At 43.9% G+C, this 11,947-nt stretch overlaps 1 protein-coding gene and 1 long non-coding RNA gene across 3 annotated transcripts; one reads left to right on the top strand and one right to left on the bottom strand.

Annotated features, from left to right (window-relative positions):
* Positions 1 to 678: 678 nt before the first annotated feature.
* LOC142075788 (uncharacterized) lies at positions 679 to 6,574 on the bottom strand. Of its 2 annotated transcripts, none has more exons than XR_012671025.1 (3): positions 5,495 to 6,574; positions 3,407 to 4,358; positions 679 to 1,817 (listed from the first exon to the last, which is right to left on the bottom strand). It is a non-coding gene; the product is annotated as an uncharacterized LOC142075788 (long non-coding RNA). The 2 variants fall into 2 exon arrangements; XR_012671026.1 differs by having other exon boundaries at positions 3,407 to 3,979; positions 5,495 to 6,573.
* On the top strand, positions 2,745 to 8,760 carry IDNK (IDNK gluconokinase). Its single transcript, XM_075137708.1, has 5 exons — positions 2,745 to 2,848; positions 3,011 to 3,041; positions 3,452 to 3,538; positions 5,111 to 5,154; positions 7,732 to 8,760. Exons 1-5 carry the CDS (start codon positions 2,808 to 2,810, stop codon positions 8,090 to 8,092), a joined length of 564 nt encoding a protein of 187 aa, XP_074993809.1. The 5' UTR covers positions 2,745 to 2,807; the 3' UTR covers positions 8,093 to 8,760.
* Positions 8,761 to 11,947: the final 3,187 nt, after the last annotated feature.

The raw sequence follows: 11,947 nt of genomic DNA, 5'->3' as shown, positions 1-11,947 counted from the left end.
CCAGGTAACAGTAAAAAAAATGCAACGCATCCATCATTCATAACGTTATTTGAAGTGACCTGCAAAGGAAATAAAATTTCATGCAGACTGGGTGACTTAATGTACTGAGAATTTCTTCCAAGGTTTGATTCATATAAGGTCACGCTACCCTTTTTAGCTTCGGAAACTAGGATTGACTCAATCTTCTTCATTTTGGAGAAGGACTTCTATTTGAGAAATGAGTGATATAATCTACTTAACTGATACACATTTAATAAGTTTATTCCTTCAAAGGATGTATTAACTTAAAATACTGGTAAAGAAGAAACAAATTTAATTTATTTAATTAAGAATTACCACCACTATCAGATCTCTTATCTAAATAAAGTTTTGGGTTTGGGGTTGGGTTTTTTTTTTGTCCAGTGTAATGAACTTATTCATTTTGCAATCACCTAGATAGACTTTCCTTACAGGAAAAAACAAAGAGGAAATCCAACCTATATAATGAAAACCTGGAGACATTTTCCCATAAAATCAAATTTTCAAATTTCAATGTCTTTTGTTATGTAGTGCCCATTAAAGGTTTTTTTTTTTTGATTAAAGAAAAAGAAGAACACTCTTCTATCTATCCCTATGCTAGCAGAGAAACCTGATGGTGAATTGTAGAAGGAAAGAGTTAAAACTACCCGGATGGATCAGTATCGTTAATAATATGTTCATTTAAGACCTCTTTTATTATTTCAAACCAAAATTTCTCACACAGAAGCATGGAGCCATGGATAAGCAAGCAAGGTACACCATTTCAAAATCCATATGACAGCATATTTGAGACGATATTATAAAAACACCATTTTTAAAACCCAGGGTTTTTTAAACATGAATAAATCTATCATATTATGTCAAATAATCACGACTGTATGAGAAACATTACGTCAGTATATTTAGAATTAGGACTACCACCTATTCTGGAACAACTCAGTACCTGTAACCTAAAGAATATACTTACTACGCACTACCACACATTGATAACTGCGGCCTCTAAGGCATTAGCAGCTGACTCCCACAGCTCGAGTGAAACATTCAATATGATATAATCATCCTTGGTGTCCAGCCAGCGTTGCCATTTCTTCATGGATACTTCTTCCCTTCCCAACGCCCTAGCGTCATGCCATCTACTCTAGGTACCTGCTAGCTCTTCCCTCTGGTAGGATTACGAGCCATCTGAGCTCAATTGACCATTACCTCCTTTTCTGCCTGCAAATTGTGCGTAAGTAGAATATATAGACCTCGGACTGGAATTTCCAGACATTTGGTTGTTTAGTTGAAGTGCCAATTCAGACCAATCTGCCAAAGCCCATAAATCCCTGCCATGCCCACTGTGCATGGGCAAAGCAGCTTTGCCACTCATGTATGGCATATGTGGTCTGTGCAAGAGCAACAAACGCAGTGTCTACAGTACGTAACTTGCTGTGCACGCACAGCGTGAGCTGCAGGTCTGGGACATCCCACACGCATCAGGTGTGCCTATTCCCCTGCCTCCCTCTACCTCGTCTCTCTCAAGAGGTATTGTTCCCTCCACACCTCCATCCGAGACACAGACCTACTGCAACACTCGCAAAAAGGAAAAAAGAAAAAAAAAACCCACATTGCTCCACTTGCACTTTCTTGTCATCCATATTCTCTATTTAGACCGCAACCTTTCCCTGAAGACACTGTCACCCGAGTCTTTTGTACTTTTGTGCAGGGATTTCTGTAATTCCCAGCTACCACCGTGCAGCAGTCCTCTTTGCAGCGTTAGCTGTAGGCAGCAATTTCTCCACCTCGGATACGATGTGATCCTGCAAAGACGAATTTTAAGAGAGGAGGCTGAAAACAAACAAAACACTCAACGCGAACGCCACGGGTTTTCTTGGTTGCCTTTCAAAACAAACGCCTACGAACAGCAGCAGTCTTTTTCTTGCCCGACGCGAAAGCAGAAGCCGGGCGCACCCCGTGCCCCCCGTAGGCAGGCAGGGAGGAGCCGCTCCCACGGGCGCCGCTCCCCGGCGCGGCGAAACCCCACCAGCGCGGCTCGGCAGCACCGCCGCGTTCAGCCTTGAAGAGCAAAAAGGGTGCTAGGTCAGACGTACCTACGTGCCAACAGCCAGAATGCTCGGTGCCTAGCAGCATTTCCGCAATTTAAACGTACGACTTGATTAATCCTTAAAAAAATACTAAACCAGAGTTCGCCACGGCATGGGTTAAGTAAATTTTAAAGACAGACCTGTATGAGCAAAAGGTAAAACGGGGACCCACAGGCATTCATGCACGCTTTGACGCGCGCTTGTTATTCATCATTTCTATCAATTGGCGTGCGTTACCGAGGCTGCGAGCGGTGAACGCAGTGCCGGGGATCCGCAGGAAAGAAACGCCGGCCGGAGGGAAAGGCTACCGGCGGACAGGGCCCGGGGGACACCGGGTACCTTCAGCGCAAGGAGCAGCTGCGGGGAAAGAGGGCGGGGGACGCGGCGCCCGTGTGCCGGGGTGCGGGAGGAGGGGAGCGAGGGGAGGCCGCCGCGATCCCAGGCGGGGCTGCGGCGCGGGGGCAGGAGGAGGCGCCTCCGCCGCCTCCCGCTGGGACCCCGCCACGGCCGCCCCGGGGCCGGCCCTCCCCGCCGCCCCGGGCCCGCGGGCGGGCCCGCACACGCCTCCCGCGGCCGAGGGCGGGCCGGGGCGGCCGCGGGGTGCCGTCCCGCCGCGCCGCTCCGCGCAGGGGGCCGGGCTGGGGCGGCGGGGGAGGAGGCGGAGTTGCGGAGCGGAGCGGGCAGAGCGGGGCGGCCGGGCGCGCCATGGTGCTGGCGGTGGTGATGGGCGTGAGCGGCTCGGGGAAGTAGGTGCCGGGCGGGCGGCGGGGCGGAGCAGCGCCTGGGGCTCCGGCGGGTGCCCGGGGCCGGGGGCTCCGGCTCGGCGTTGCCGGAGGTCGCGGGAGTCCGCCCGTGCGGGGGCCTCGGCGGGCGGGGGGGTGTAACCCGCTCTTTGTGCTTCCCCGCAGGACCACGGTCGGGTCGCGGCTGGCGGCGAAGGTACGGCTGTGTGGCAGGGCGGCGGGCCGCCCCGGCCGGCGCCGCTCAGCGGCAGCTCTCCCCCCCCTGCGCCCGGCGAGCTGCGGCGGGCGGGCGGGCGGGCGGGCGGCGGGTCCCGCAGCCGGCCGTGCCCGGCAGCGCGGCCTGCCCGTCCCCACGGCGCGGGGCGGGGGCCGGCACCCGCGCGGGGCCGTCGGTCAGGTAGCGCCGCGGTGCCTCGGCTCTTGCTGCGGCTCGGCTCTTGCTGACGCCGAAATTTTTGCTAGTGGCCGTGACATAAATGGTGATTCATGCTGTGCTGTAAGGGGCCTGTAATTTCTTAGGTGTCGGCTTTGTAAATTCTGGGATCCTTATTGTTAGCTCACCTGGTTTGGCTGAATGATCCGTCATTTTACTTTTTTTTTCCTTAGCTGGGGTGGAAATTCTACGATGCAGACGATTATCATTCTCCAGAGAATAAAAAGAAGATGGCAGAAGGGATACCACTAAACGATGAGGTATCTTGTATAAACCCTGAAAGAACAGTCGTCGACACGTTTATCTTTGTAACCCCTGGCACATCGTGTGAGAGTAGACTGTGCTTTGTGTAGACGAGGCTGACTGTAAGCATAGGCTGAATGTATAGGTCTGCAGGTGGTAAGAGGGGGAGGCTTTTTGTGTTACAAAGGATCCTGCATAAAAAAATAGTTTATCAAAGTCTGCTTGGTAGCTCACAAGGGGTTTGGTGCCGATTCAGGATTTGTCAGAAATCTCTCCCTGTATATCAATATACAGAATTGCAGCTTGAGATCACATGCTGCTGCTTTGAGTTAAATACATGAAGACAAAGGTTTCTCCTGAAGTACATTTCATCACTTTCAGTTACTGCAGTGATTACTCCATAATCTTCTGTTTTCTACGCTCCTACTTAAAGTGTGCTTCCTTCCCTTCAGCCTGTTCTTCAGCCTAAACACATAAAAATGAGCAAGTTTAGTTTTACAATACTTACGAATTCAGAGACTTGAGAAAATTAGAAAAGTTACAAGATGACATCTCTTGAACTTCTGGGAAATCTCTAGAAACATAAAGCTGAACTAGGGAGTTCTTCAAAGCACTCTTTATAGACTGAAAAAAAATATTCTAGATTCTTGTTAAAAACTTCAATCTTTCGCTGGTGGTTGGAACTTCATATAAGCCAGTATGTTGTCTAAAGTAGCATTGCACAACTGAATGACTAAACCACTGGTGTATGGTGCCCAGCAAGAGGGAAGCATCTCTTCTGAAACACCAGAGATGCAAAATGGTGAGGGCGTTCCTGAATGCCAGCGGGAAGTTACTCTGTGATGACAATAGCAAAAAAATGTTGCATTTATTTGTCCACATTATCATTTGTTGTGGTCACCCAGCAGGAACAGCATTGAAAGATTAAATGGGAGCAATTATTTAGTGCTCAATAGGTATGACAAAAGTTTGTGGGAGCTTAAAATTTAAAATAAGATTATAATGAGAAGGTGATCAATCCCTCATATTGTGTTTGCCTAACTGCTGAGCAAAGGCGTTGCAAAATTGTGGCTATGATTACATTTATTTGTGATTGCTACTGACATAAAAATTACATAATTAGGTTATTGCAGATAACTAAATTTAGACCTGTCTGTTCCTGAAAACCTCAACTTTGATCCAAAGCATTGTGTGTGTATGCCAAGATATTAAAAAAAAAGAAAAAAAACAATTCAGGCTGTACATTTGAATTGTATAATGGAAACAAGAGAGAAGTTGACTGTCCTTCAAAGGTGTACAAGGTGCATGCAACATGTAAATACATATTACTTCCATCAGATACTTGTAGGTATCTGTAGTGTAAAAACTACAATTCCACTAAAAACATCTTATTAGTAATATGCCTAGTACTTCTTGTTAGCCTTCAGGCAGTGGTAGCAAATCTACATTAGGAAGAAAGAGAATCAAAACTGAACTTGCTGTACAGTTTAATGCTAATTTTCATCGCTAGTCAAATGCTCTAGATGTTAGAAGCAATTGTTTCAAATCAGTTTCATGCACAATTTTGAACTGACTTGTTTTCTTTCTAGGACAGGATTCCCTGGCTTTGTGCATTGCATGATATACTAAGGAGGTAAGAGAACATATAGCTTTAAGGATTTTGGGCTAAAGACAGAAAAAGTACCAAAAGTATTTCCCCCGTTGCATTCCAAAGCAGAAATGTATGTAGTAGTGTAAAAACATTCTGCAGGTTTTTTCACTAATCTAAGCTGTCATAATAATTGCCGAGGGCGAGATAATACCTGAACAATAGTGTTTTGAAAATTGTTACCAATGATACTTGTTTTTCTACTGTCTATGTGAAAATAATTTCAAGGGTCCAGTTCAGTAATAAACCTGACATTAGCTACTTGAAAAGGATATAACCACAAAATACACCAATAATGACAGTAGGATAAAATTTTGTGAAATACCGTTAGTTTGAGTGAGATAACGGTGTCAGGTTTGCTTGACACCATCTGCCATAGGATCTTCGTAGAGCAGCTGATGGAAAGTATGGGCTGGATGAGCAGGCAGGGAGGCGGATTGAAAACTGGCTGAACAGCCAGGCGCAGAGGGTGGTGATCAGTGGCGCGAAGCCTAGCTGGAAGCCAGTAACTAGCTGTGTATCCTGGGGGTCAATACTGGGTCTCGTCATGTTTAACATCTTCATTAATGATCCGGACGATGGGGCAGAGTGTTCCCTCAGCAAGCCTGCAGATCCCACCAAACCGGGAGGAGTGGCTGATCCAGAGGGACCTTGACAGGCTGTAGAAATGGGCCGACAGGAACCTCATGCAGTTTGAGAAGTGCGAAGTCCTGCCTCTGGGGAGGAACAACCCCAGTCGCCAGTACAGACGCTGGGGTCATCCAGCTGGGAAGCGGCTTTGCAGTAAAGGACCTGGGGGGGGCCTTGGTGGATACCCAAGTTGAACGTGAGCCAGCAATGTGCTCTTCTGGCAAGGCAGGCCAGCGATATCCTGGGCTGCATTAGACAAAGTCTGGCCAGCAGGTCAAGGGATGCAATCCTTCCCCTCTCCTCGGCACTGGTGAAGCCGCACCTGGAGTACTGTGTCCAGTTCTGGGCTCCCCGTTACAAGAGAGACATAGACATACTGGAGAGTGTCCAACAAAGGGCCACGTAGATGATGAAGGGACCGGAGCATCTCCCAAATGAGGAAACGCTGGGAGAGCAGGGACTGTTTAGCCTGGCTTTACACAATGGCTGTTACTTGCTTGGGCACATCTGGTGAGCGTACCTCACTGGAGCATGGGTTAATTCACTGAGAAATTCATCTATCTGGATTGTTATGCTGGATTCATTGCTTTATAGAATCATAGAATCATTAAGGTTGGAAAAGACCTCTAAGATCATCAAGTCCAACCATCAACCCAACACCACCATGCCCACTAAACCATGTCCCTAAGGGCCTCATCTACACGTCTTTTAAATACTTCCAGGGATGGTGACTCAACCACTTCCCTGGGCAGCCTGTTCCAAGGCCTGACCACTCTTTCAGTAAAGAAATTTCTCCTACTGTCCAATCTAAACCTCCCCTGGTGCAACTTGAGGCCATTTCCTCTCGTCCTATCGCTGGTTACTTGGGAGAAGAGACCAAAACCCACCTCGCTACAACCTCCTTTCAGGTAGTTGTAGACCTCGATGAGGTCTCCCCTCAGCCTCCTCTTCTCCAGGCTAAACATGTTACATGCTAGCCCAAGGCCACTGCCCAGCTCCAGAAACTTTGCAAAATCAAGTATACTTTAAAAGAGCCTAATGCCAATGTTTAATTACTGGTACTTCTAAGTAGCTGAGGCTGGTGTTAGCTCACCTGGGTGATAATAGTAGGTATTACAAGTTCTTGTTTTCCTGTGAACCAAAATCTGATGAACACAGCATGATTTTTAAATAGGTTTATACCTAATTTTAATTTGATTACAGAATGTATTTTCTTAGGCAGACATTTCAGACAGTCTTCATAGAGACAACTAACTCTGGATTTGCTTTTCGGTGGAACAGACACACCCACAGTTTAATGCTTGCTTTATTTTAAAAAACCTTACCATTAAAAAATACATGTGCAAGGCATTAATTTACCTGCATCCAATCCCTTGTTTAACTTGGAGTGGGCATATATGCAGTGCTGCCAATGAGTATGGTTACAGGAAACAAAATTTAACATTACAGTTAAATCTGAGACAGTGAAAACAGGTGTTGGAAGTATACCTGCATATGTATTTAAGAACAGAGCTGTGTACTGTTCAGCAGTCACTTACTCTCTAGACAGTTTAGTATACTCATTTTATAGATAAGGGAATGGGAGTTTGCGTGGATATTCAGTTGCTGCTGTTCTCGGCCATTAAGGAAATGGTCATGACACTTCCTTGTGCTTAGAATTGAATTTAACTTAGGAAGGAACAGTGGCTAATAAAGAAGGTCCCCAGGACTGAGATTTTACCAGGAGGCTGGCTAGCCTGACCTCACTTTCAAATCACATCTTTACCTGCATTGGAAATTATTTCAAAATCCTGTCAAAATGATGAAAAAATGCCACTACTCCCAAGGCCGTCCTCTGCAAGGATCCGGGGCTTGCCTCCCTTGTTCAGCAGAACCAGTGAGCCATTTTGTTATACCATGTGTGGATGTATTTTTTTTTCTTCTTTTTGATAGAGAAGACTCATCTAGAGAAAATGCAATTCTGGCCTGTTCTGCACTGAAGAAGATGTATAGGCGTGTATTAGTTAGTGGGGCATCTGCAATTGAAAGCAACCAGCCAGAGCAACCAGGAGAAACAGCGGCACTGAAGATCCTCTTTGTTCATTTGGATGGGCCTATAGACATCATTGCTGGCCGCCTGGCGAAGAGGAGAGGACATTTTATGCCACCTGAACTTCTCAAGTCTCAGTTTGATACTCTGGAACCTCCTAGCGTGCCAGAACGCTTTATTACTGTCAGTCTAGAAAAATCTCTCCCTGAAATAGTGCTGGAGATTGAGCGTGCCATTTTTCAGGGTGAGGCTTTTCTGGAGTAAGTTTCTGAATTACACATACAGAAATTCCTGTAAGGATATCAAGGGTATGAAACAGCATTTTAATTACATTGATTATTAAATAAAAACAACTTATTTTTCCCAATATTTAAATTGATTGCAATGTTAAGAGCTGGTTTACTACTGTTGGTATTTTTATCGTGGCTCTGTAAAAGACGTAAGATGAAATTTTTACAAACTTTTTAAACCCTTCACCATACAAAGTTAAAACCCCCATTTTACGAAGAGCCTGCTTTTGAAAACCTTGCCAAGGGTCACACACAATAATTTAATTTTTTCATTTTGATTTTTACTCTGTCAAACATGGAGATGGACACATCTGCTATTAAGTGATGAAATAATTTACAGCTTTGTTAGAAACAATATATTTATTTTTCTAGAAGTGTAAGAGGCAGGAACATGCGTGATGAAGTTCCGTGCCTGACACTACCACTGTCTCACTGCCAGATTTTCAGGAAGTTGTAGCTTCTGTGTTTGTATCCCTGCTAACCTCACCAGGGCATTGGTGACTTCCGAGAGCTTTCGTGAACTCTTACTGTATGCATTCAACATCAAGCTGAAAAATGTGAGAAAAAAGGTAGGGGCGGTGAGACAACATACAAAATATAATTGTATGGAAAGCTTTAGAAATAAAGTGGCATCATATTGGCTCTGGACTCACGTCTTTCATGTACAAAGCGTACCCACTGAAGTGCAGTGGAGATTGAGTCAACCAGTGATCTGAGATACTGAATACAAGATTGATAAATGTTTCCTTCTTTTAGACAATATAACTTACTTTTTCACAGTTGGACCTTCTCCTTCACTTCCCGTGTCTGTGGGAAGTCTTCCACCTCAGCCAATGTCCAGTCCAATGTATGCTTATGGATAGGTGTTCATCCAACTGCTTTATCAAACTATTTCTAATACACATTCTTCACATCTTTTTTTGTGATCAGAAAATTCCAAATATCCAATTTGTTACCTAACTCACAGGATTTAAGGTTAAAAATCTTTTATTGCCAAAGTGTTTTTTAAAAAGTTCTTTATGCCTTGTTACACAAGAGGTGCCTTTTTAGCTTAACTTAATGAAAACTGCAGATAGTTTCTGTAAGAAAGATTCGAGTCACGTCTGAACGGAGTCATCCCCATGTGCCACTGCACATGAATTATTTTTAGTGTGTCATGCAATTTTTTTACTTCTAGGATGATGAATGAACTCCTTTAGAAGCAAAACTCATGTTTCAAAGCATCTTTGGTGTAATTTTTACCTGGATAGCTAGTTGAAAAACGTTTGTCTTGGTTCTCATTTTGTATGAGTAGTAAGGGCTTTGTGGTTTACTAGACAAACCACTGTGCTTAGATCAGTGCAATAAATGGGCATTATCTGACTGAAAGCGGGCATTTTTAGATACAGATTTGGGATTGTACGCATTAAAACACCCACCCAAAAGCGGTCTTTTCCTGTTTGTTCTTGACCTGGAGGGAGAATACCAGGCAGTTAACCAGTTTTAGCTCTCAATTCAGAGCCTGTATTATTTTGAGAACCAAGGTGCAAGCTGAAGACTCAGAGGCAAAGCTAAGAGCAAGAGACAGGCATGTCTGGCTGATTTTTAACACCCTCAAATTTCAGACACTAGGCACCTCTTCAGACCAAGTGACTCGTCAGAACTGTAAAAGTTGGTTTAGTAGCTATGAAAATCAAAGAAATTGCACCCTCTTGTGGTACCCCTCGGCTTTTAATGAAGTCTTCATATTTTCCCAATATACCATTACACAAAAAAAGAGCTTTTCTAATATGTCCAGTATTAGGTTCAGATCTATGCTCTCTTTTCTCAGACACAATAAAACTGGATCAGGTCACTGCAGAGTGATGGGAAAGCAGCTGCATCCTGTCACAGATGATCAGAACTTAAAATAAAAAAAAACACTGGGCAACATTTTCAAGTGTGAGTGCTGAAAAGGCTAGACTCCAATTTTCAGATCTGCTTGTTGGCATTTATAATATGCTTACAGAGTGGCTGGCACTAACAGAAAATTCTACTCAACACTTAAAAGCCATTCTCTCTTAGGGAAGTCTATGTTTTAGAAGTCAAAACAAAATAGTATGTTCTTACTTACAGGCAGTTCATGCTTCTTCAAATTAAGCCCAGGTATGTCTCACTCTTTGTTCCAATGACAGGAATATTTCTTTTCCTTAACCTTTCAATATATTTGCCTTTTGCTTTTACTTAAAGCAAAACAAAGTATTTCCACAGTTCAAATGATGCCGAAAGGATAACAAAGCAACCATTTAAATTAACATGCCATTAATCTTACCATTTCTTAAACTTTTGCCACAGTGTCACATCTCTGAACTTTACAATGGTAAATCCACAGGAGCTTGCAGGAGCAACTGGCTTTTTCCCCTCTACAGGGAAAGCCTGCTTGGTTTCTGCCAGCCTGTTCACATGCGGCTGCAGGAATGCACAAATTGCTTAAAAAGAACACTGAACTTGCATTTCGCAGGGCTATCTGTGGACGCCAGCTCCACAATTTGACAGTTCCAGATAGAAGGTTGTACAGAATTGTCAGCTTAAGCAGTCTGTTACCTGCTATTCTGAAAGACAACAAAGCATTACTTCTGTTCCCTTATATCCTATGCATCACAAATTAAAAGATTAAGATGTCAGTCATCCAAATGCTAACCACATGCAACTGCTCTCCAATTTTAATGATGCTGTGCATGTGTATAGTGGAAGGAAAAGATCGCAGAACAATCCCTGTGATGTTTCATTTACCTGCCCAAAGACAATCCTGCATTTCATTTACTTTTTTTTTTTTTTTTAAAATGAACTTAACACTGCGTTAGGGATGTTGTATTCAGGTTAGTTGCACAGGTTACTTATGTTTAGCTTAGGTTATTTGGATGCAAGCTTTCTGTCCATATTTTGAAATACATTTAGCAAAGGCAGCAAAAACTAAGGGGGAAACATCTGGAGTTATAAATCACTTTTCCTGTCTCTGTCAGGAGCACAAGTTATCTATGGAAGGTACATGCACTACACCTCCTCAAGAATGTGTGCTAAGCAGTTTGTAACATGCTGTGTAAATACTGTACCTACTACAGCATAAGCATTTTGCAATGCTATAATGAGGAAATAAAAATGAAATGTTAGATCCCAATCGCAGTATCCATTCATACCTTAAACACAGGAAGGGTAGAATTGTCTTAAACTGCACAGGTTGTCTATACAAAGGAACAGACCCAGCTACCTGCCAACTCACCTCTAAACTGAGGTGGTTACTTTATTATGCAGGCACTAAACCAAGAAGAGAATTAGACAGACCACATTTACAAAACTAGCCATCTTGCTGTCACGTTCCCAATAGTACTGAAACAGCGTCTGATTTGAATGTATGCATTTTAAATCTTCTAAATGGCATCTGTCAGTTCACACTACCAGGACTTTCAGCTTTTTTCTTTTTGCAGCAGTTACTTTCTCTAGCAGTGGTTTGATGATCAGGCAAGGCAGTTTTGTAGACAATCGTATCAGATCATTTCGTCCAATGTAGGGGAAAAGAAGAAAGTAGGACAATAAAGAGACAAGCTTCAGGCACACATGCCCTTCTTCTGGTCCAAGATGCCAGCAGCAGTTTTCAAATACAAGTTATCAAAGTGCTCAGAGTTAACTATAAGATTGGTTCTGAAAGAATAGGTAGATGACACTTCTGAAGAAAGAATTTTAAAGAGGGACAGGAAAAGGGGCAACAAGTATGGGGGCAGGGGGCACAAACAGCGACATTGTAATATGCTATTAAACCAACAAGCGCGTGCTCTTTCTTTTATTGTTAAAAGATGTAATAAAAATTCTACCC

Source organism: Calonectris borealis, chromosome Z (assembly GCF_964195595.1).
Source record: "Calonectris borealis chromosome Z, bCalBor7.hap1.2, whole genome shotgun sequence".
Classification (NCBI taxonomy): Eukaryota; Metazoa; Chordata; class Aves; order Procellariiformes; family Procellariidae; genus Calonectris; species Calonectris borealis.
This window is presented reverse-complemented; position numbering and strand designations above follow the sequence as displayed.

Excerpts from the sequence above, each read along its gene's own strand:
- IDNK (XM_075137708.1), top strand. The coding sequence starts at position 2,808 with ATGGTGCTGGCGGTGGTGATGGGCGTGAGCGGCTCGGGGAA. Across the intron at positions 2,849-3,010 it reads GGCGTGAGCGGCTCGGGGAA|GACCACGGTCGGGTCGCGGC; the intron begins GTAGGTGCCGGG and ends GCTTCCCCGCAG. Across the intron at positions 3,042-3,451 it reads GGTCGCGGCTGGCGGCGAAG|CTGGGGTGGAAATTCTACGA; the intron begins GTACGGCTGTGT and ends TTTTTTCCTTAG.